Source organism: Orcinus orca, chromosome 16 (assembly GCF_937001465.1).
Source record: "Orcinus orca chromosome 16, mOrcOrc1.1, whole genome shotgun sequence".
Classification (NCBI taxonomy): Eukaryota; Metazoa; Chordata; class Mammalia; order Artiodactyla; family Delphinidae; genus Orcinus; species Orcinus orca.
In genome coordinates, this window is record NC_064574.1 from 81,896,811 (window position 1) to 81,920,931 (window position 24,121).

General features: G+C 52.0%; 2 protein-coding genes and 1 long non-coding RNA gene across 12 annotated transcripts in view; 1 reads left to right on the forward strand and 2 right to left on the reverse strand.

The window, feature by feature from the left end:
• The window catches only part of LOC125961438 (uncharacterized), an 88,655-nt gene that overhangs the window by 38,293 nt on the left and 26,241 nt on the right, over nucleotides 1-24,121 (reverse strand). The gene's annotated exons all lie outside the window — the stretch shown is intronic.
• ATP5MF (ATP synthase membrane subunit f) lies at nucleotides 1,645-8,546 on the forward strand. 2 transcript variants are annotated; one of them, XM_004268909.3, is made up of 4 exons: nucleotides 1,662-1,788; nucleotides 6,888-6,995; nucleotides 7,623-7,739; nucleotides 8,411-8,546. In XM_004268909.3, exons 1-4 carry the CDS (start codon nucleotides 1,776-1,778, stop codon nucleotides 8,437-8,439), a joined length of 267 nt encoding a protein of 88 aa, XP_004268957.1. In that variant the 5' UTR covers nucleotides 1,662-1,775; the 3' UTR covers nucleotides 8,440-8,546. The 2 variants fall into 2 exon arrangements, with proteins under 2 accessions (XP_004268958.1, XP_004268957.1); XM_004268910.4 differs by lacking the exon at nucleotides 7,623-7,739 and having other exon boundaries at nucleotides 1,645-1,788.
• On the reverse strand, nucleotides 9,384-24,086 carry CPSF4 (cleavage and polyadenylation specific factor 4). Of its 9 annotated transcripts, none has more exons than XM_012532760.3 (8): nucleotides 23,834-24,086; nucleotides 21,074-21,124; nucleotides 18,764-18,916; nucleotides 16,433-16,528; nucleotides 15,947-16,040; nucleotides 14,766-14,838; nucleotides 13,167-13,259; nucleotides 9,384-10,318 (listed from the first exon to the last, which is right to left on the reverse strand). In XM_012532760.3, exons 1-8 carry the CDS (start codon nucleotides 23,934-23,936, stop codon nucleotides 10,250-10,252), a joined length of 732 nt encoding a protein of 243 aa, XP_012388214.1. In that variant the 5' UTR covers nucleotides 23,937-24,086; the 3' UTR covers nucleotides 9,384-10,249. The 9 variants fall into 9 exon arrangements, with proteins under 9 accessions (XP_012388214.1, XP_004268955.1, XP_033282472.1 ...); XM_004268907.3 differs by having other exon boundaries at nucleotides 13,167-13,337; XM_004268908.3 differs by having other exon boundaries at nucleotides 10,113-10,318; nucleotides 13,167-13,262.

Consider the following 24,121-nt stretch of genomic DNA (forward strand, 5'->3'; position numbering starts at 1 on the left):
TCGGCTGAGTCTCTACCCTGAGCCAGGTGATTGAGATGGGGGCTGCTCACCAGCCTGAATCCCTGAGTGAGTACAACAAATAGAGTCCCTTGACTACCTGTGATGGGCAGTTAGGGTAAAAAATAACCTGCAAAACAATTTTTTTTAAGTCCCTGGGATTTGGAGGGACTATTCTAAACCTGGCAGCCTGGTTATCATTCTAGTAAATGTAAATCTGATCATGCCACTGTCTTTCGTAAACCCTCACTGCCTCCTTGTTTCCCTCAGTAAAAACTCCACTCTTCACGTAGCATGCACAGCATTTTGTGTTCTGACCCTTGCTTGCCTCTCCATTTCTCATCTCAACCATCACTTTGTATTATTTTTGTTTATTTTATTGTGATACAATATACCTACCCCTCATTAAGGAGTCCATGGCCCCCTGCTGTGCATACATAGATCTACTGCTGTGCTCTCACCTGTCTACACACCTGTCTCCTGCACAATACCAGGGATCCTAGAATGCAGAGACCATGTCTGATTGATTTCTGTGTCTCTAGTGCCCAGTACACAGCAATGTGTATTTAGTGAATAAGTAAGTGACTGATAAAAAGTGAGTTTGATAATTAACTCCCCACCAAGTCACTTTCCTGAGGAAGCCATCAGTTCACTGGTCCAATTCCTACTATCCACTCAGATCTTATTTATTTATTTATTTATCTTTGGCTACGTTGGGTCTTCGTTGCTGTGTGGGGGCTTTCTCTAGTTGCAGAGATCGGGGGCTACTCTTCGTTGTGGTGCCTGGTCTTCTCATCACGGTGGGTCGAAGCATGGGCTCTAGGCACATGGGCTTCATTAGCTGTGGCACACAGGCTCAGTAGTTGTGGCTCGCGGGCTTAGTTGCTCCATGGCATGTGGGATCTTCCCGAACCAGGGATTGAACCCGTGTCCCTGCATCGGCAGGTGGACTCTCAACCACTGCGCCACCAGGGAAGTCCCCTCTACTCAGTTCTTATTCCTTTATTTTGACATACATTGTTTCATTTAACTCCTACAGCAAGGTAAGCATTACATCCCTATTTTACAGAGGAGAAAACTGAGATTCAGGGTATCAAAGCATCTTGCCCAACTCAGAATTGCTTAACCAAGAATGTTTATTGTGGCCTTTCCAGAAAAAACACAAAATGGTGGTGAGGCATCATTGTGCCCGGAAAAGAAGTGGCAGAAAGAAGAGCTGGAGCTATGTACCCTAGGGTCTTGCTTATTTCTGTCCTTAAAGCGTAGCGCCAGAGCCTGGACACGTTAGATACTCCTGAATCAAACCTATTTGGAGTCTAAGCCTGGACACCGGCTTTTCCTGCTGATTGGGGATTCCTTTAATCTCCCATCAAGCACAGTTGGGAGGAAGGGTCTTAAGATGCTCCTGTCATCTTTCACAACAAATTTAACACGACAAAATAAGAAAGCTAGGATGCTCTTTCCTCACCTCCCTTTTATTATTATTTTTTTTTGGGGGGGTGTCCTTTCCAGTCTCTTTCCTCCCAGAACTGGGAGCCCAGGTTAAGTCCTACCACTTCCACTCCCACCCCTTCACTACCCCCAGGTTCCCAACTGCGGGGTCGCGGTGCTTTGCCCTCCAGTTTCTTCGCCCTTCACCCCACGGTGCACCTGAAGTCCCAGCCTCGTACCAGTCGCGACCTGCTTCCCATGAGCCTCTGCTCCCGGCCCCCAGGGCGCATGCTCCCTACCCAGCAGTCCTCGCGCGGCCCGGAGGAGCGGACAGCCAGGACTTCAAGATGGCGTCAATCGGTAAGTTTCCGGATCGGTTTAGGGCTACCAGGTTAAAGGCAGGAGTCGGGGTTTGGGGTCCAGTGCTCAGAGCCGCACTTGGAGGGGAGGGACCGAGTGCCGGAGCCGCCTGCCCTTCGCTCAGGACCTTCGCCGCGCCGGGCCCTTTGCCCAGGGTCCCACGCCGTCCAACCCTTCTTAGCTCGCCCCGCCGCGCCTCCCGCCTGCCCAGGGTCCGCGCCACTCGGCTGTGGCGGGGAGGGCGACGGCAGCTCGGCGAGGCGCTTCGGGTCTTGAGAATGCGCTGTCTCGGACCACCCCTCCTCTCCCCGCTGAGGAATAGCTGCTCTCAGCCCTGCCGCAACCCAGGCGCTTGTTTTGCACCTGAGCCCTCCGCGCAAATTCGAAGCTCAAATTAAGTTCCAAGAGGAGCTAATGCCTAGGATGGTGCCTGACACCACGTCGAGTTTGACGCATGTATATATATGTTGAATAGCGTTAGAGAGGTGAAGTGACCTATTCAAGGTCACTATTAGTGAGTGGGCTGAGCTGGGATTCAAACCTAGGTTTCTGGGGCCTCGTGGTAACCTGAGCTTTAATCACAAGGGTGACCTTATGACCAGCAGGCTTTACGATGACATGCATGTATAAATCGGACTGTCCACACTGGTTTTTTTTTTTGTTTTTTTTTTAAATACGAAAGCCACCATGTTTTAGCCCTGCATCCTCACCGTAGCCTTGTCAGGATCAGTGATGGGAACGTTGATCCCATTTTAAAGATGAGGAAAATAACGGTTAGAGATGTGGTGTGGCTTGCCTGCTGTCACACAGCGTGACAGTGGCAGAATTTTGACTAATCTATGTGTGTCTTACCCCAGTTTCTATATTCTTATTTTCAGCCCGGAGAAATGAAAAGGGGATCAAAAAATATGAGAGTGATGCTTTTTTCCCATCTGTTAAAACGGGCATGAGAATATTTATCCAGGGTGGTTATGTTGTTTAAACAGACAACATGTGAAAAGGAAGCATTGAGACTTGGTATCTTATTTAAGCAGAGGGTTGTAGTGGAGATGGAGAGTGCTGTGAACTAAGGGTTAAACAACTTAGTATATGTAAGGTGCTTGTAACACTGCCTGACCCACAGTTGAATGCTAGTCGTCCAGCTTTCCCTGCGTGACCTTTGGGTAAGGTCATGTCACACCTGGCCCATTCAGCATCACGCAGGTGAAGGAACTGGAGTCCAAGTACTGATGATCTTTCAGATGGTGTCTGTTGCCAGAGCATAACGCCACTAGTCCATTAGCAAATAAAGTGATGGAAATACCAATTAACAGTGATAGATGAGATCAGGTTGACAAAGTATGGCCAATGGGCTGGATTTCATGTGGCCTGTTTTTGTATGCTGTGAGCTAAGAATAGTTTCTGTTTTTTAAAAAATTTGTTAAGGGACTTCCTTGGCGGTCCAGTGGTTAAGACTCCACCGCAGAGGGCACGGGTTCGATCCCTGGTCGGGGAACTAAGATCCCGTATGCTGCACGGCGCAGCCCAAAAACATAAAAATAAAAAAAATAAAAAATAAAAATTTGTTAAAAAAAGACTATGTTAGAGACCTTGTGTGGCCTGCAAAACCTAAAACTCTTCGCTCTGGCCAACCCCAGAGTTGGATTTAGCACCCAGAAGACACTTGGCATTTCCATGTCTCTCCATATAGGTGGACAGTATGCTTCTTGAAGTCATAAAATCAAGCCAAGTAGTCACCTGCCCTCCCAAGAACCTGTGGTCCTTTCTCAGCCTTCACTGAAAATCTGTCATAAACAGGAACTGTGTGTGGGGAACTCCCTCCCACCTTTAGATAGCTCATAAGCAGAAAGACAGATAATAATTCCTATTTACATAGTACCTAGAGCTAAGGTGGGTACTATTCTTACCCTTATTTTACAAAGGAGGAAACAGAGCAGTATCTTGCCCAAGGGCACACAGCTTCAAAGTGGCAGTAAATCCAGAATACTCCATGGTAGAGTCTGCTCTGTTCATCAGCATGCTCTACTGGTGTGAACCAGATGCTGCAGAGGAGTGTTGGGGGAGGGTTTCAGTATGGCTGCCAAGGACTAAGGCCTTTGCCTTCCACTAAAAGAGAAACTTCGGAATAAGTGTAGATGCATCTCTGATGAATCTGGTGGTCTCTTGGAATTTTGTGATGGTGCTGTACTTGGCTCTCCTTAAGGCTAATGTGATTTTTTTTTCTGTGCTTATAAATTTCTTAGTTTTGGTTATGGAAATGCTGTTTTCTTCATAGTACAGAGATATAAATATGAAGAAAAATAAATTGTTGGCTTTTTTCTCCTGTGATGTGCCAAGGCACTGTGTCAGCCCCTGAATATGAGAATGAGAATATGTTTTCATAGTTTGTGTGAATGTGAAAAAATAGCTTCACTGGGCCTAGCAGTGACCTAAATACTTTTTTTTTTGAGTCACCAGCCTTATACCAGTTGAAAATATTTTTAAAATTCTATGTTTCTCTTGCACATTTCCCCAACATAGTTCTATTTTTTAAATTATTTATTTATTTTTGGCTGCATTGGGTCTTTGTTGCTGCTTGCGGGCTTTCTCTAGTTGTGGCGAGCGGGGGCTACTCTTTGTTGTGGTGCGCGGGCTTCTCATTACGGTGGCCTCTCCCATTGTGGAGCACGGGCTCTAGGCATGCGGGCTTCAGCGGTTGTGGCACGTGGGCTTCAGCAGTTGTGGCTCGTGGGTTCCAGCAGTTGTGGCACGCAGGCTCAGTAGTTGTGGCTCACGGGCTTTGTTGCTGCACGGCATGTGGGATCTTCCCTGACCAGGGCTTGAACCCGTGTCCCCTGCATTGGCAGGCGGATTCTCAACCACTGGGCCACCAGGGAAGTCCCAACATAGTTCTATTTTTAAAAGCATTTTCAACCTTTTTATTATGGAAGACTTCAAATACAAAGAAAACAGAATAATGTAATGAATGCTTTGTATTCGTTACAGAGCATCAACAGTTAGCAGCATTCTGCCATTCTAGTTCCATCTGTCCCTTCATCGTCCCCTCCCTACCACATTGCCATATTTAAAGCCAGTTGGTATTAGAATGACATGTTTGTACTCCTCCCTGCATGCAAGAAGACTTTGAGAGTGTAGCAAAGGTAGCCACCATGTTCTTACTCAAGAGACGTGGTATAGTAATTCTTGGACTAAAAGCCTACTAATTCAAGTGATGACAAAACTGGGATGTAAGATGTGTACTTGTTAAACTTTTCTTGAAATAACACAGGCAAGGTGACAGCGTAGAGTATAGGTCATTCTCAGATGACATTATTGTTTGGTGTTGAGCTCAATATCATTGACACTCAATATTCCTGATTTGGAACATTCCTGAAATTCATTTGAGACTATCTCACATTTCAAAAGTATTACCAAACTAATCACAGTTTGTGTTCATAAAAGAGCTAAAGGGTGCAGTTAATCCCTGAAGCCCTATAAATGTCCTGAAGTTCAGTTATTTGCCATTTCTTTCTCTGCCACCTCCCTTTTTTTCCTGGATGTTTCACATGGACCTTAAAGAGATTGCAACGGTAATAATAACAGCCTACAGTTCTGAGCATGTTCCAAATGCTTTTACGTAGATTCTCCTTCAAACCTTGGAATAAGCCATTTCACAGAGGAGGAAACTGGAGCTCAGAGGTTACATAGGAAGGAAGTGCTGGTGCTTGAGATAAGGCGGGCAAGGCAGGAGGCCTTCTAGGAGATGACGGTTAAGTTGAGATAGCCCTGTGATGATCCAGGGGCACTGCAGATACAAAGGCCCTCAGGTGAAAATAATCCTGTTGCATCTGAGAAACAGAAAAGGGTTTGGCTGAAGTGTGGTGAACCCAGGAGGATGAGTGGATTTGAGATGGCTGCCTTTCTCGATGGAATGCTGGCTTCTGAGCACAAGGCTGTCATCTGCAGTCAGTGCTGTACCCACAGTGCTTAGCAGGCTGCCTAGCACCCAGTAGGTGCTCCATGTGTTTGGATAAGTCTAGATGGAAGGTTGGGGCCAGTTTGTTGGGGACAGGCCACCTGAACCATGACCCTAAAACCAGGTGTGCCTCCACCTGTCACTTGTGACCTCTTGACAAGCAGTCATTCTGGTCCATCAAGGCCATGTGTCTCATTCTCCAGACAGCCTGTAGCAGAGTAGAAGCTGCCATTAAGCCTGAAGGCCCTTGTCCTTGATAAGAGTTGGGAGACGTCAAGAGACCTGTGGGATTCCCCTCAGTGGACTCTTGAGGATGGTCCTTAAGGAGCCTGAGTCCCAGCATGCGGGATCTTAGTTGCAGCATACGGGATCTAGTTGCCTGACCAGGGATTGAACCTGGGCCCCCTGCATTTGGAGCACAGAGTCTTAGCCACTGGACCACCAGGGAAGTCCCCAAACAGCTTTTTAAAGTTGATCTTTTGGAAGAGGACAGGGGAAGAAAGATTCTCTCCTTAAGAGCATCTGGATATTCACAGGGCCAACCCCTCCCTGGCCCCCTTCCTATGTTACTCTTAAGCCCAGAGATGAATACAGTATGGCCTCAACCAGGAGCCGTTCCTGTCCCCAGATTCTCATTGGAAAATGATCTGGGGCCTGTTGGGTCTTTAGAGTGGTTTTTACTAAGTCATTTGACATCTGTGGTCTGAGGTAGGATGCTTGAGGTAGAAATCAGATTGGCTTCAGGAGCATGAGAGCCAGACCTAAGGTGGAACCCTGCCTCCATGGCCTGCATGCTGTGTGCCTTTGGCCAAGATGTGCCCAGCTTCTCTGTCTCCCCCACTCCTACTTATAAAGGCATCTGTCCTCTGCTTTACCTCTTCCTCATGGCCCTTAGTTCTCTTTTTACATAGTTATTCCCAGCAAGCTTTTATTCAAAAGCCTGTTCTGCCATTATATAGACTCTGGCTTAAAATAGTATATCTGGTGTGACATGTTTGTTTATAATATTGCTCATATGCAGCCTCTATTTAGTAATGTTACTGAATGCACCTTTATTGAATGGTTGAAATAAGTGACACAGAAGATTGCTGTTTGTGTTATTGGGAGACCTTCCAGTGTGTGTTTTTTTGCACTTCCTTTTCAGTACCGCTGAAGGACAAGAAGCTCCTGGAAGTCAAACTAGGGGAGCTGCCAAGCTGGATACTGATGCGGGATTTCACCCCTAAAGGCATTGCTGGAGCGTTTCAAAGAGGTCAGAGCCTTAAGGGCATGTGTAAATAAAAGCACATCTCTGCGTCTTCAGGGCAAACAGGTCTTTCTTTGCCCTGAATTACTTTGGCCAGTACAAGCCTTGTCTCAGACCAGTAAGTTATGTAGAGAAGGACAGAGCGAGATAGTTAGCCCTTGAATTTCCATGTTTGATCGGTCCTATCAAAGGCTGGCTCTGAGATATTTCAGACAAGGAAATGTTTTCTATTGCTTGGAATCGGTACCAGTACCTCTGTCTTAAAGAAATGTCATAAGACTTAAGAGGAAAATGAGTTGGAAGCACAGGGGACATGAGTCTATAATGCTCATCTCCCTGCCAGGCAGAACTTTCAAGATGAGTATTTGAAATGGTCTATCCTTCAGGTCTGTGCATTTTAAAGTGCAGAGCAGTCCTGTGTCATCGTGTCATCATCCTTTGGGAGCCTGTGTGGTTGCCAGCCTCCTCAGGGGCCCCCGTCTTGATGTTTTTCTCTATATAATTCTGGCTACCCTGTGGCTGTCTTTTGTGTACTGTTTCTTCCTGCCCCCAGGCCTTTCCTCAGCTTTGCCCTCTCCTATTAGAACGTGTAGAATGTGCCCTCAGAGGAGTGGCCTCCTCTCCGCTTTGCAGGTTACTACCGGTATTACAACAAGTACATCAACGTGAAGAAAGGGAGCATCGCTGGGCTTTCTATGGTGCTTGCAGCTTACGTGCTTTTCAACTACTGCCGTTCTTACAAGGAACTCAGTGAGTCTCTTCTGGGTTGGTTTGCCTTCAGTGGGGTTTCCCATGACAGGGTGGTATTGGTTCACTTTCAACCTTATAAGTCCATCACCCTGCAGACAAGCTGATGACTTGGAGGGACTTTTCAGAATATAGCATATTTTAAATGCAAAAATTGTGGCAAAGAGAAAGACAGGAAAAATAAGATGAAGCTGGGGTAAAGGTAATACTTAGGCAGCATTCTATCAGCCACTGCAGGCTCTGCCAAAGGTTGGTGGAAAACTTGGCTTTATCTTCCTAGCAGCCAGTGTGAAGAGGGAAATAGGTTGAGTGCTACAGTCCAGTGTCTGTGTGGTGCTCTGGAAAAGCGTGGCTGTTCCTGGTGCTGAGACATGAGAGGAGTTGGTCTGGTGGGAGATGTCTGGTGGCCGCTGAGTGGGCTTCATGGGCTGTTTCTGCCAGTGTCGAGCCACCTGCCACTCTGTGGCATCCAGAGCAGTGCTGGCCCTGAAGGGTGGGCGCTTGGGTGCTGTTTTTCTGAGTGGGTGTTCCCTCAGGGAAGGAAGAGGCTGGCCAGGTGGCAGATTAGCTGTAAATTCCACAAGTAGGTTCTGGGTCATCTCCTGAAAGGAATTCTCAGGATGGCTTCACCCCCACCTGTGAAGAAACTTACCATTTTGCCTTTCTAACTTCAGAACACGAGCGGCTACGCAAGTACCACTGAAGAGGGCGCACTCTGCATTCCTGACCATGACCTTTGCCTGGCACCCCTGAATCCTTTTATATCCTAGTGGAGAATTAACACCCAATAAAAGATGACTGGTACGCGGACTGCCTCACTGGTTCAGCCATTTCCCTGCCCTATAGGAGCTCCTGTTGCACAAGGTGGGGTGGGGTCATTCTGCAGCTTCTAGACAGCCCAGGGCTTTGAACCGTGGAGCTTCAAGATCTCGTCCCAGTGTGCTGGGGGGTCACCTAGAGCCTCCGCCAACAGTGCCGAGGTGTTTTCCTGCTCTGTGCCTCATTTTTGGCCTTTTGTCAGCTGACACTTTCACAATATAAAGCAGAAACCCTCGTTTCTAAAAATGCCCTCCCCTTCCCCATCTTTCTGCACCATCCTGGGGTATTGGGGTATCAGGGAATTGGGATGTGTGGGACCCCCTGGTCCTGGTAAGTAAGCTTCACTTGCAGGAAGCTCAATGGGATGATGGAGGTGGGAAGGGAAAGCACAGGCCCTGATAGGAGCTCTCAACTGCTGTATCCAGCACCCTCTTTATCCTTCACGAAGGCCTTCAGTAATGTGATAATTAAGGTCAGAATCAGTTTCTTATTAGGGGGTGTGCGATAAACATATATACTTCATGGAGTATAGGATGAGATGCTGTGGCTAATTATCTCCTGCAAGATGTGAATTTGAAGGAACAAGTATTCAACATCAGAAATAAAGGACATCTGCCAGGTGGCTGGCCCAAAGGCCAGGCTTCCAGACTGTACAGGCTGCCAGTACAAAGGCCTTTTCTTCCTCTGACAGCATCACTTCCGGTCGTGAGACACACTCACCAAAAGCGGAAAAGCGAGCACCAATGTCAAAGCTTCGTGCCAGGCAGCTAATGCAGCCAGTAGCAAGAATCCTCTCGGCATGGAGTCCCCGAAGTAATGAGACAGAGCTTAAAAAACAAGCTTTAATCAACTTCATAAAAATTGTTCTTGTAATTGAACTTGAATAGGCCCACTTGTCCAGCAGGTTGCAGGTGCCAGTTTCATATTTCCAGGCTCAGAGGCAGGGTCCTCTCCTCTAGGCCAAAGGTGTCTGACGGTGCAGATGCTTGATGGGGCAGGAGGTAGGTGCACAGATGGACTGCATCGTCTATTTCAAGGGTGTCTGCAGGCCCAGCTTAAGGTATACCTTAAACACTGTTGAGCAAGTGCCCCGAGAAAATAAACCCAGAGGAAAAAGGCCATCACACTCAAGAGCCCTACATGGTCCTCTCAACTGCTGCCACCCTGGAGCGGGACCGGCAGAGGCAACTCCACACTTGCTTGCTCTGAAGGGCTGTCTCGTTCAAATCACATGGATAGGCACGGCCTCTGATCAGCAGGACAGGGCGGAAGCAGGTGTGACTTGGCCACAGCTTTAAATGATCCAGCAGCCCCTGGTGTTTAAGGAGGCCCTGAGGGGAAGGGCCACCTTCCTCACAGAACTGCTGCGCACAAGCCCTTCCCCACAACGTCCTCCCTCCCCAGAGGGTGGTGTGCAGAGTCCCAGATGGGAGGCCTTGATGCCTAGACAAACATGATCCCAACTTGAGGGACCGAACTGGAGCACATGTCCCCCTTAAAAAAAAAGATTACAGCAAAATGATAGGGAAACTGACAGATGTAGCCCCTCAGAATAAAACCCAGTATGCCTGCCTGCCAGCTCCAGCCAGAGTTGTACCAGCATCAAACAGTTGAATGCACACTCCCAAAGATGGCCCAGAGTGGTCCCCAATAACGGGGCCCCTCGGGCTGCTCTGAGCTGGCTCCAGCTGCTGTCACTGTCCACTGAGAAAGGCCAAGTGCCCTTTGGTGCATCTGTTGGCGTAGTGTCCTTTTTCACCACACTGCAAACAGCAGGAAGGGAAGGAGGAAACAAAAAAAACACATTGTTTCAAATGCAATTTTCAACTAAGGCAGCACCCGCTAGATTCCAGGTTGGGAGCAGGGACTCTGAAATTCTCAGCGGCACAGATTTTCATTCAAACACGAGGGAAAGGGAGCTCCAGAGGTAGAGTGGCACAGAAACCGCAGCCAGCAGCTCAGCAGGTGGAAGGGAGCACGCAGGCCACGGCGGACTCTTGTGGTGGGGGGCGGGGTGAAGAGAAGCCCGTGGCACCACAGCTCTCCCGCCTCTCCAGGGACCAAGCCCCTCTGCATGGCTGGCCAGTCACTTACCTCTAAGGCACAGTTCTGGGACTCCCCTGAGACAGGGGAGGCGGCAACGCAACAGAAGCTACCAGGCTCCTCCCCCAACTCAGGGATTCACTGCGTGGACAGAGGGTGGGCTGCACCCAAAGATCTTTCCCTCCTGGCTCGTGCATACTTTTGCCTACGCTACCCCTGGGCCAGGTTTGGGTCACAGGATCAGAGAGACGGGACAATGATTAGACTTGGGGGAAGAGACCGGTAGAATCACTTCAAAAAATCTAGCAGGACCCTGACTTGTCCCGGCTGATTATCCATACCCTTCCTTAGCTTCTCCTCATTCGTTCTTGTTACTCCTCAGAAAGCAGAAGGGAATTAAAAGGAAGTGGCAGCCTCGAGCACTGAACAAGGGGTCGGGAGACACGTCGGGGCACCCAACCCGCGCTAACCCACCCAGGGCCCTCCCAGTCCTTGCTTCCTTGGTCTGGAACTCGGGGCTTTGGCCTGTTCTATTCCCCCGACTGCACAGTCCCCATGTTTTCAAGTCTTTCTGATCTGTAGGTGTAACTCGTGTGGACAAGTGGCCTGTGTAGCTGCCAGCTGGACCTTTGGCAGGTGTGACAACCAGAGGGAGGGACTCCGCGGCCCCGCGTGCTGCCCTTGGCCTGTCCACTGGCCTCTGCGGCTGGTCCTGGGGAATCAGGGTTCCCCTGAGATGGCTTTAATATCAATTGTGCCCGTGGTAGGAAGAGGTTGTTAGGTTCGTCCCCTACCCCCAGCCCCATCTTTCTAAGGTTCCAGGACTCAGGAGAGCTTGCTTCAGAGGCCCTGCCGACAAGTCCTGGAGGAGGCAGGACAGCTCAGCTGACTCAGGACACCCAAGTCTCCTCACTGTACTTGAGAACTGTCTGGTCTCCCCTCACCTTCTTCCACAGCCCCCCCTTCCATACTCTCCTCACCTGTTAGGGCTCAGGCTCAGCCATCTCTGGGAGGCCTTCCCTACATGCGTGGGCACTTTTAACTTTGGTGTCTGGGCACCTGCCTTCCACTCCCTCAGAACACAGACCCCTCCCGGGAAGGAGTGACAGCAGTGGGTTTCTGCGCAGAGCCGACAGAGCAGGTGCTCAATGAGTGTCTGATGGCTGTGGGAAGTGACCAGTGGCTCAGCTCTTCCCAAAGGCAAGTTCTAGGAACAATACAGGCATATGCTTTTTGACTTGGCCCTTCTACTTGTAGGCATGGATGCTCCAGACACCAGACAAGAGCTCACAAATGTCTGTCAGATTCAGCACTATTTTTAGCAGCAAAAACTATAACTTAATAGTTTACCGGCGGAGAACTGTTTACCAACAGAGAACTGGTAAAATTATGTAGCCACTGAAATACATTAGAGTTACTTATACCAACACAGAGAGATCCAGAATATGTTATAAGGAAAAAGGAATTACAGAACAGTGTACATACTAGGGCCCTATTTATATTAAAATATATATTGTCCTTGTGCTTGTGTGAATAAAAGTTTAGAAGAGCACTCCTCTGAGTGGAGTCCCCTGTAGGAGTTGTGGAGTGCAAAGGGGTATTGAAAACAAAACATGAGAACAGAACAGCCGAGTAAAGTGGCTCTTTTAGGAAAGTGGTGGGAATAAAGGGCAACACTCTGTACGCTAAACACTTCTGTATCATCTAAAAGTTTTTACAGAAAGCATGTACTGATTCTGTATTTCATCTAATAATCTCCACATCTGAAATCTTTGTGAGTCTAGTTCTGTTGGTGGTTTCTGCTGACGGTGGTGCTTGTTTCCTTCTACCATTTTTATTATGAGCTCATTCTGGGGAACCTTAGTTGTGGGAATTCTGTGTGGCCTGGGTTGAGAATAAATTTCTCAAAGTCGGGTGCCAGGGGCTCACCCATCCGGGGCTGTTTTAGATTAGAAAACTCAGTCTGTGGCTATTTGGCCCTCACCAAGGCTGTGAACACAGGCCCAGACTCAAGGAAGGGCCTGCCAGTGACGACAAACTCAGAAGGGCTTTTCTCCCCACCCCCCTTTGCATCCTGAGCCGAGAGTGAGATGGACAAGTTTTCCAGTAAGTTTTTAAAAAGTTTACCCTTTCCCTGAACGTCCCGTTTTGTGAGTGGGTGGGGGTGGAGGTTCTACTCCATTTCCTCCCCACGCGGGCCTAAAGCTTCTGTCCCTTTCCTTTGGGTGTGCCCACCTGGGATATGAGGACACCCAGAGGCTTCAGGGCTCACTCTGTTCCTTGGATTCGTGCTCCCACTTCGTTCCCGGCCTCTGGAAGGTTCCCATCCCTTTCTTGCAAGCACAATCCTTTCATTCAACAGCGTGTGTTTAATTGTTCACCTGGCCTTAGCGTGTCGTGGATGGAAGTAGCATGGTCTCTAGCTCACTGGAGTGGCCCAGTTTTACTCTTTCAATCAGCAAAAACAAAGATGTCTTCATTCTTCAAAATCAGCTAACTCTCTGGGGAATGAGGGAATAGCCACTGACTGTGAAGACCCCCGGCCACACCCCCGGCCCCAGGACTCACCTTGTAACAGGTGACCTGCTCCAGCGGCCGGGGTCCCCGGTTGCCTGCGCTGCTGTTTTGACTCTGCATGACCCCGATGACCTGCGGGGCTCTCTGCTGGTTGGGAGAAGAGTTCTGACTCGTTAACTGGATCAAGGAGGACGACCTTTGTAATGGCGGATTGTTACTTTGCTGGAAAGAGTTATACAACACGGTTTTACTGCGGAAAACACGTGCACGCAGACTACCAATGGGGACAGGAAAAAAGAGGGCGGGACTTCTCCCGCATGACCGTGACCAGCAGGAAGAAGGGCTTCCACGGTGGCCCGGCTCAGGAGAGTAGGTGGAAAAGAAACGTCTGGTGACGGTGGCAGGAGCCGCTGCCCGAAAAACACCATGCAGACACACAAAAACGAAAAATAAAAGAAAACAAAACACCAAAGAGACGAGGCAGTCTCTGGGGCGGCAGGGCGAGGGCATGAGCAGGCCTTACTTTTGTTTGTGAGGTTCTAGCTTCAGGTCAGGATGAACGCTTGGTTCAGCCAGGTGTTTAGAGCCTACACGGCGGGCAACAGTCACAGAAAACAGTCGGCGGCTGACACGCTGACCTGTGGTCTAGGGGCTGAGAGGGCCCTCCGCTAGGGAGCCGCATGAGCAAGGCGGACGGGGGCGCCTGGGGTGGGGCCTGGACAGCAAGGCCACCGCCGACTGACTGAGTGGGTCCCTGGCTGTGGCCCCGTCATTGCAGGAGCCCTAAGCTGGAAACCCCAGGTTGTCATGGCCGCATCCACACGTGGGAATGCCCGGCTCTGACAGGAGTTCTCTTTGGTTCATTCCACATCCTCCTGAAGGTGGCAGGCAGTGCTGCGAGGGTGGCCACATCTCCTGGCTGCTCGGCCTCTGGCATGGAGGAGGGCCAGGCAGGCTCTGGCAAAGGGCTCAGAGTCCAACCAGGTAAGAGGTGAGGCTTCACGATTGCTGGGCAGTTTGCTCAGCCCGCTGAGACCCTGCCTAGGACACCTGGCCAGCCTGCCTCTGGGCCCCCGCCCGCATCTTGGGACCAAACCCAAGGCGCCTTTGGTTGGGGGTCACTGCTGCAGATTCCCATTCGTTTATGGCATTTCCCTCTCCTCATGCTGGAGGGGAGCAGCCCGCTGCTGGGGTGTGGGATCCCCTTGCTTAGGAGACTGGAGCCAGCTGATGCCTCGACCATCTGTTCCCAGCATCCCCCCTGCAGTTGGGCACCGGCCAGAGAACCAGTCAGCCACACTTCCTCTCCCGCCCCACTGGGAGTCCCGTTTGTAGAGAGAAGGGTCTGAACCGCAAGCAAGAATGGCAGACGTGTGGCGCCCACGCCGCCCTGCACTCGCCAGGCAAGAAGGGAAGAGAAGCCCGGTGGGCGTCTGGCTCCAGCAGACAGCCCTCCAGCCCAGAGAAGGTGCAGACTGCTCCATTCCCTGAAGTTTCAGCAGGAACCAGGGTGACTCCCCTCCTCTCCCGCCTCCTCCCACAATCTCCAGCCGGGTCTCCGGCAGGCCCCACACTGAGGCGGGGGCACTGAGCGTTCTGCGGCCAGGGCGCGGCCAGGCCTGGCAGCACCGCGGGCCCGGGGCACGGTACCTTTGCGGGAGGCTGCGTCTGCTGCGGCAGTGGGGGCTGCTCGGTGGTTCCCATCGGCAGTTCAAATCTAGGGCTGGTCACCCAGCGGCAGAAGGGGACAGGAAAAAGGAGAAGAGGAGGTGAGAGAGGAGGTAGGCTGGTAGGGTTCTCGAGTTCTGGCCCCGGGAAAATCACAAGCAGCCTCTAGCTAAGCACAGAGCCGCACGAGCCACCTGGACGTAGGGCGGGTGCTGGTGCTCGGGATGGTGCGGAAGACAGGTCTGACGTGCCTGGACTCAGACCCACTTTGCCTACACCTAGCTGCGAGCCTGGGCAAGTGTGCTGCTCAGAGAAAGGAGGGAAACACAGCTGGTACTGTCAGAGCCTCTCCAGAGGCTCTTTGTACACAGAAGGCCTTCCCAACAAACACCCTTCCCTGCAGGGGCACCTCAAGTGTTAGACCTCTGACAGCAGAGGTCTGGGGGACACGCCCTCCACCACCACCCCGCACGGAGGAATCCTGGGCCACCTGTAGGCTCCTAGGCTCTCATCTAGGGAGTGGGACCAAGTCAGGAGCACCAGCCACCTGCCAACCACGTGGCAGCGACCAGGACACTCTGCTTCCATGCAAGTGTCAGCAGCATGGAGGCAGCACAGGGCGTCGGGGGGACACTACTCTACGGTCCCAGTGCCACCCCACAACCACTGAAAGTGACAGAGGTGCACCAAGACCCAGGAGAGGAGCGCTGAGCCCTCCCACGCAAGGACTGGGCTCCAGAGGTCACAGATCTGCCTTTGACCGGGAGCTACCACCTGCCCCCTGCCAGCGGCTGAGCTCCGAGCCCCAGTGTCCCCATGTGTGAAACGGGGACATCCTTTCACGTGTGAGGGTTCTATGAACCTCCATATAGGAGGCCCCGAAACTGAAGCTCCCTTCCTTCAGGGCACAGGTTCTTAATCTGAGGTCACATGTACATGAGCTTTTCTGGAGCACAGGGCCCAGAGCTTTCATCTGAGTCCTAGATGGTCTGGGACACAGTAAAGGTTACCCTGAGCTTCCCGCTCAGGAAGCAGTGGTGGTCCCTCCCCATCTCCCACCCCTGTCCCAGACCCTGTGCTGACACTACCCAGTGACCAAGGCCCCGATGGACTCAGGGGAGATACAGGGGGCAGCAGGGCCTGGGCAGGGGCTGGCTACTCACTGCATGAATTTACACGAGGGCCCCTCCGGGCAGAATCCCACGAGGTAATTCACACAGATGACTCTCCGCGTGTGCCGATGCCTGCACAGGGGGCCTGTGGAGCCAAGCACCAGGGTCACTCAGATTGTCCCCTCTTCAGGGGATGCCCTCATGCCCTTCTGCCAGTCAGAGCTCTGCCCACACTGCTGCCTGGGGGCAGAAAGCAAGAACAGGGCTTCAAGTGCTGGCTCTGCCTCTTATTCAGTAGGCCAGCGGGCAGGGTACACACCCTCTCAAACACTAGTTTCCTCATCAGAAATACGGGTGAGAATGCGGTCCAGTGGGAACCTGGGGAGGCTCAAGTGACTTGGTGTGAAAAAGACTCACTGGCCCCCCAATGCCTAACACCACGTTTTGCAGGAAGAGGCAGGACAAGCAGAGGGTCATGTGGGCAGGGGGAGGGAGGACTGGCTTCTGACCAGGCAGCCCAGCCACCCGTACACCTACCATGCTTGCAGAAGCCACGGTCGTACCAAGGACAGTCCTTGATCTTGGACTCGGGGTCGATGTGCAGGAAGGGGCACTCCTTGTTGCTGCACTCCCCTGCAGGGAAGACCAGACATGCGTCCACCTGGGAGAGCTGGACCCAGACCTACCCGTGCTTCTCCTGTGGCCGGGGCCACGGTACAGCAAAGAGGGCCAGGTGGGTCTGGTGTCCAGTCCCGGCCCGGCGAGCCCTGAGACCCAGGGCAGGGTGTCTCAGAGCCTCAGTAACCTGACTCGTACGTGGGCTGTGACGGTCCTTCCCTCACAGATGTCCGTGCTGCCTTGAGGGTCAATGACACTGACAGAGGCAGGCACAGGGTACACACTCATCAAACAACTCACGGCTCCACCCCTCACCCAAAAGAGGTGTTGGCAATGTAGGGGGCCCAGATGTGAAAACGCATCAGTTGAGACCAGTAGCAAATTACCGTTCCACTCTGATGAGCTCTGATGGGACAGGGGAAAGGCCTGAGGACTCTACCTTTTACGATAAAAGTGGGGAAGATTTGGGAACTCACAGCTGGGTCCCTACGGTAGAATGTGATAAAGCCTTTATGACAGCTCCTCTCAGGAGCAACGGGCCCAGCTGGCCACCAGCATCTTTCAGCCAAGTACAGGCACTGCCGACCTGGGCAGCTGCACTGCCTTCAGTCCATTTACACACAAAAGGCCAGTCTGATCACTGCTGTTCAGAGCACACTCCTTTCCAGACCCACAAGCCCCTATGGGGTCTAGACCAGTCCCTTCCCAGCCACACTGGCCTCCCAGGGGTTCTTCTTAGCCTTTGGCCCCCAGCCCAGGTCTCCCCTCCTCAGGGAGGCTGTCCCTGCCCACACTGCCTCAAGATCTCCTCAGGTGGCCCCATTACTGTTTGTCTCTTTTAGAGCACGTATGGTGAATTCTCCTCTTTGTCCTACTGGTGAATCAGCTGCTTCATCCCCTGGGCCACTGGAGTAAAAGCACCACAGGGCAAGGACGGCGTCTGTCCTCTTTACCACTGTCCCTCCGGTGCCTAGAAGGGGGACCCTCACCTGTGGAATAGTGCCAGGAGCTGCAGACAGTGAGTCTGCACCAGGACAGACTCTGCAGGGGAAGTGCAGGCAGCCGATTGTCACAGAGGCCTGGAGGGCAGCGGGGCCCAGGGCCATCAGCAGGGAAGGTGGTAACCCAAGCCAGCTTGCAGAGGCGCCCCCGGGAGTCCACTCAGGAGGGCTGGCTCCTGCCTTTGGGGCCAGATGGGAGACGGCTCCCATGGAGAAGCTGCTGCCCCTTCTGCTACTGGTTCCCATGCTGCTGTGGGCAGGACGGAGAGGGTGGGGAGCTGGGAAGCTGAGTCCTGTTTCCTATCTGTCTGTGCTTTGACTTCTCAGCTTATGTTGCCTCTACAAAAAAAGCCACAACTATCATTAATAAGCCAGCAGGCCAAGCCTGTTGGGCTGCTGAAATAATTAACGTCTCCTCTGACAACAGTGCTCTGAAAGCGTGCCGTACGCCCAGCGTTCCTTGGCCCATCACAAAGAGTGCAGCAGGCTTCCAGCCTCCTGCCGGCTCCTGCCCGGGGCCTGAGGCCGGCAGTCCTGGGGCCAGCGCCCACCCTCATCCTGACCAACAGGGCTTCTTCCTGGGCAACCTCGCCCAGGGCACAGGCAGGGGAGTCTAGTTCCATCACGGAGCACATCAGCTCCACCGGGCCCTGTGCCAGCCCCACCACCCTGGCTTCTCCACACAGTTCACTCAGTTCAGCTAAGGCCACGTGTCTTCTAAGCAGAAACAAAGGCAATCTCACTTTCAAGGTTAAGAGGACGGTTCTTTGCCACCAGAAGACAGCCCCGGAGCAGCTATTCTTAAGGGGTATTTAGGAAAGACAAGCTACTACCCAGGATCGCACTTCCAGAGAGAAGGAACTGACTCAGGCCTGGGGGGCAACCAGCTGCCACTCCGGAAGAAGCAGCTGATTTAAGGGAGAATGTCCACTGGAGCAGAAACAAGGCCTCCAGCCAGCTGCCCTGTTCCCGCACCCACCGTGAGACCCACCGTGAGACCCACCGTGAGACCGGGTTAGCCTCGACTTCCCAAAGTACCTGCCAGCACTCAAAACACAGAAGCACTAGGAAGACACAGGGGTTACGAGAGAATAACCCTAACTGCCCATAACTGAAGGGCCAGCTGAGGTCGGCAGGCATCACAGGCGCCTGAGTAGCTGCTTATCCCCCAGGTCTTGGTGCTCGGTGGAGCCTCCCGGGGCTCCCTACCCAGGGGGTCTGGGTGCTGGGAGCCTGCCACACGCCTCACCGAACTTCGAGTAGAAGTAGCACTCGGGCATCTTGGTCATGTCGTACTCGTGCAGGAACTCGCACTGGTCCCCCTTCTTGCACAGCCCCCGCAGCCAGTGTTTGCACACAACCGTCTTCTCGCCGCTGATGTGGCGGAACGGGCACATGCCCCCTGCCGAGGAAGATGGGTCAGGGTGGGTGGGTGTGGTGTGAGGACCCAGGCGGCCCCTGAAAGCAGCGTGTCCTGGAAGGTGGCCAACTGCCCTGGCAGAAGGCACTGTGATTTTCGGCAGCATGTGAGCATACATTTTAAGTTTCAATAGTTATGGATTTATTTTAATGTGTCTTAGGAAAATCTAAAACATCAAATCATGATCCCACAGATATTCCATAAGATGGAAACTTAAGAAGCCTAAGGGAGGTGGGGGGGAAGGGAGGAGTGTTTTTCTTAATTCAGTTAAAGAAGAGTTCCGGTGATACACAGTCGTGGCAAAATTTGTAGGGGTCGTAAAAGACTGGGGTTTGAGAAACACTGCCCTAAAAGACAGAAGGCAAAGAGGACCACCAGCAGAAGCCTGGGCTCTGCGTGGGCTCTACCCCTAGTTAGAAGTGCCCACTCACTCAGCCCAAAAAGGACTGAAATTGGGTCACTTGTAGAGATGTGGATGGACCTACAGACTGTCATACAGAGTGAAGCAAGTCAGAAAGAGAAAAACAAATACTGTATATTAACGCATATATGGGGAATTTAGAAAAATGGTACAGATGAACCTGTTTGCAAGGCAGAAATAGAGACACAGACGTAGAGAATAAACTTACGGTCACCAAGGGGGGAAAGGGGATGTGGGATGAATTGGGAAATTGGGATTGACATATATATACTACTATGTATCAGACGGATAACTAATGAGAACCTACTGTATAGCACAGGGAACTCTACTCAGTGTTCTGTGGTGACCTAAGTGGGAAGAAAATCCAAAAAAGAGGGAATAAATATATACATATAGCTGATTCACTTCGCCATACAGCAGAAACTAACACAGCATTGTAGAGCAACTATACCCCCCCAAAAAACCCCCCAAACCCCAAAAAGTACCCACTTAGCTTCCAACAAGTAAGAAAGAAATCAACTTCAAAACTGAAGAAATGCATCGTATACAAACTGGGGGAGGTCTGCCTTCTGTAGAACCTGAGCAATCAATCACCCAAATAGGACAGAGCCATACCCTGGGAAAGTCACATTTCTAACTGGTGACCTGGAGGGACTACTGGGAAGGCCTGACCAGAATGAGGTTGTGTCTGGGAAAGATCCAGACCAGCCCCACTGAACAGAACCTTCTGCAATGATAGGAATGTTCTCTATCTATGCCGTCCAACGTGTCGGCCACCAGCCACACATGGCTACTAAGTAACTGAAATACGACTAGTGTGATTGAGGAACTGCATTTTTTATTTAATTAAATTTGAACAGCCACACGGAGCTAGTGGCTACTGTATTAGTTAACACAGAAACAGTCGTAGTGCCCTGTGTTAAGGATGGCTGTACTAACAGAAGGTGGTGGGTCAGAAAGGCAGAAGACAAGGGAATGAGACCAGGAGCCCAGCAGAGGAATGATGTTCCGACCAGAGAGCCTGAGGTCAACCTGGCTGATCTACCTGGCAGAGTAAATGACTTGAGTTATAGAACCACAACTTGCCCAAATCATCCATTAAAACCATCCCCTTGCTGTAATTCTGTGTGCCCTATTCAAGCTTCTAATTAAAATTTAGTTTCCAAATAAATTTGGCTACAGGAAGAAAAATGCCCAGACCTGTACATGGCATGTAGGGTCCCACCCAGCGGTACGTCTTATGGATCAGCAGAGAGTCTGGCTCACGCTGCCTGTGTTGGGACCTGGTTAGTATGAACAAGAACCCCACGAGACACACTATCGTGGAGTTTTTTGATGAGAGTACACAGAGGACGTGAGCTTGTGTACACTGTAGAATCAGAAAAGGCCTGGGCTCAGCCACTCACTGACTCTGTGACCTTGAGAAAGTTCCTGAACACCTCAGGGCTAGGGGCCTCTGTCCATGTCACAGGTCAGCTCGTGGCTGCAGAGAAAGTGAGGTGAGAAGGCAGACTCAGAGCCAGATTCAGGCCTGTGTTCCAGGTTTCAGGCAGAACACCCCACCACGTTCCTAGCTTATCTGGACCACAGTTGCATCTAGGGACACCGCGAGTCACAGAAAGCAGGGTGAGCCAGGGACCTGAGAGCCTGTGAGTCTGCCGGGGACAGGGCGGTGGAGGGCGCCTCAGGGGGAACGTCGGGAGCCAGGGGTCTCTTACCTTTGCCACAGGCAGCTTTCAAAAAGAATTCGCAGACAGCAGCCCCCGACTCTGCAGAGAGGAGAAGAGGTGTCAAACAAAGCGATGTGTAACTGCTATTGGTGACATGTGAAGATGGGGAGGGAACCCTTCTGGCCTTTAACCCACGGAGGGGTCAAGGCACAGGAAACAGAGTGGCAAAAAAATGCTAAGCCTGACCAAGCAAGGAAAAAGCTCAGTTCAGTCATTCCCTGCAAAATGAGACATCCACACTGAGACCAGTAATTATTCAGGGCTTTCTGAGAATCTCCTATAAGCAAGATGCTTTCAAGGAGTTCGGAGTGGATGGGGGAAGGAAGGATGGAATGCAAGATCACAGAAATTCATTACTCCCAACTCAGACGTCCCAGAGGGCTAATTCAGGGGCACTTTCACCTGAGGCAGAGGGAGGGAATGATCTCACAGGAAGCACAAAGAAGCGGATGGGGGCTCTGAGGAGGAACTGGCTCCAGAGTAGAGGCAGGTGCCTCAGAGAAGCTATTCCGGAGGGAAGAGCGTAACTGAAGACACAGGAGCAGGACTGCTCTTAACATGCAATACCAACACACAGTAACTAAAGGAGTACAGTCTTCTGCTTCCACAGATGGAGCTGGTCCTGGTGAGGGGAACAGGAGAATGAAAGCTGAGCGCAGTGGAAGTCAGTGGGGTCCAGGGCTGTCCCAAGGAGCCCAGGGACTCACCTGCCATGGCCACCAGAATAAATAGCCCGTGCCTTCCCACACAGTTTTCTCTATCAACAGGCATTTTAGCATCATGGGAAATCCACCGACACCATCTCTGAAGCCCACTTACGTGCCTCTCCTTGCTAACTTGCAAGAGATTCGTTGGCTTCTTGGAAGCAGGCAGCTTTTGCTAGGACAGATTTAAGGTTCCAGTGATGGGAGTCACAGGGGTGTCACTCGTTTGCATTTCAAAAAGTCCGAGAAGTCTTACATTAAAAAAAGTATCATTTAAGAGTATTTCTGGGCCTTCATTCTTTTCAGAGGTTAAGGTCGTTTCATTCCCTAAAGCCAGAAGTCCAGAGTCCTGGGGATCGGGTTTTAGGCAGACAGGATAAAGAAGTATGCCTTCAGGGCATAACTAAGATGGGACTTATTAAGATGGGACTGAAGTGCAGGGAAGGGGGAAGAAGAGCTGTGGCCTCCCTGGCCTCTAACACACTGACCGTGATCTCAGGCAGGCAGTGAATGTTGACGGCGCTTACCAAGTCTGAGGCAGTACCTGTGGCCAGGTATGTCCTGGACCCTCCCTAAGAACAGGTTTGTGGGCTCCCCACCTCTGTGCCTGCCCTCACAGGCTCAAGCATCTGTGCTTCCAGGCTGGAGCGGGGAGGGAGAGAAAGAGCCGCCCTGCGCGGAGGGTTCCATGCCATCAGGCTAGTGCCATCAACACAGGAAAAGCCCATGCGTGAGTGGACATACACGTAAAAGCACAAAGTGACCACGCATATCAACGAGTAGGTTTAAGAGTGCATATCTGAATGCGAGCAGTGGCTTATGAGCCGTGTACAGTGGAGACAGTGCTGAGTGTGTATAAAGTCAGGCTGTTTGAATTATACCTCTTGAGCGTAAGCATTCTCACACGGAAGTGTCAGCGTGAGAGGGACACCTCAGAGGTCACGTGTGCATCAGAAGTGTGGCCACTTGGGGGGAATGAGGCTGCAGGGAGACTTGACCAGCCCTGGGACACGTGGGAGAATGTGGGGCTATGGCCCATGTCCTCTGGCAGTTACAGGAGATGGCGTGGGGAACTGCAGGTGGAAGGGTCAAGAACCCTGGCGAGCTGAGCCACCAGGCGCTGAGCCATCTTTGGCAAGTCCCCTCCCCCACCCAGGCCTGAGCTGCCCCACCTGTGGCTTGAACCCAATGACCTCTAAGAGCTCTCTGAGGTTTAATGCTATAGCGTTAGATTTCAAGTATGTCTGGAAAAGAGAGAAATTAAGGAAACTGTTGGTTTCTTTTAAAGTGCTAGACGTTCCAAGTAACTCCCTGGCGGTCCAGTGATTAGGGCTCGGCGCTTTCACTTCCGTAGCCCGGGTTCAATCCCTGGTCGCGGTCAAAAGAAATAAAAATAAAGTGTTACCCGTCCCACCTGAGTTGGGGTGGGGGGGAAGCCAGGAGCCACCACGCGAAGCGGGACAGTGAAGGGAACTCATGCAGCTGCCTGAGTGTGATGAATGACCCAGAGGTGGGGTCCAGAGAAACAGTGAGGGATGGGCTCCCAGGAGTGCGAGTCCTAGGAAAACAATGGAGCTTGAGAGTCTCACTGGGGTGTTCTACAGAGAGGGGTAGATGGGTCCTTCCCTCAGCAAGACTCCTCCAACGGCCCAGTTTTGATGAAAGCAGGAAGAGGGCGCTCAAAGTGGGGGGCCTGGAGGTAGGGAAAGGGGATATCTTAGTACTTTCCTGTAGTTGGGGAGTGTGTGCGAGTGAGGGCAGGATTTCCAACCCAGGACACCTGCCTTCATTCAAGAGTTATTTGAACTGCCGGACGTGGTCCTGCCCTTCTGAAGACTGCCTTAAAATAGCCCCCGGGGCAGAGGAGAGCTCCCTAGTCCAAATGAGGGAAAAGGGGGGTTCCCTGGATTGGGGGAAAGGAGTCCCGGGACCGAGGGGGAGGAGCTCCCGAACTGAGGGGGAGGGCGTCCCGAAACCAGAGAATGGGGGTCCTGGGGCCGAGTCGGTCGCGCCCTTCGCCCGCCTGCCCCGACCCCGCGCTCACTGTCCATGCCGGGGAAGGGCAGCGGCTGCGCCCCAAGCTGCTGCTCCACCGCGATCTCCAAGTCGAACTTGATGTGGTCCACGCTGGCGATGATTTCCTGCATGGTGGCGGTGGCGGCGGCGGCCACACCGGCCCGGCTCCCGATCAGATCCCCTGCCGCCCTCACACCTCTAACCGCTGTCGGCCCCGCAGCACAAGGTCCTCCACCGCCCCGCCTCGCAGCCGCCGCCGCCACTGCCGCCCAAGGGATGCTGGGAGCTCCCGGAGCCCGCGCCGGCCCTTTCGCCT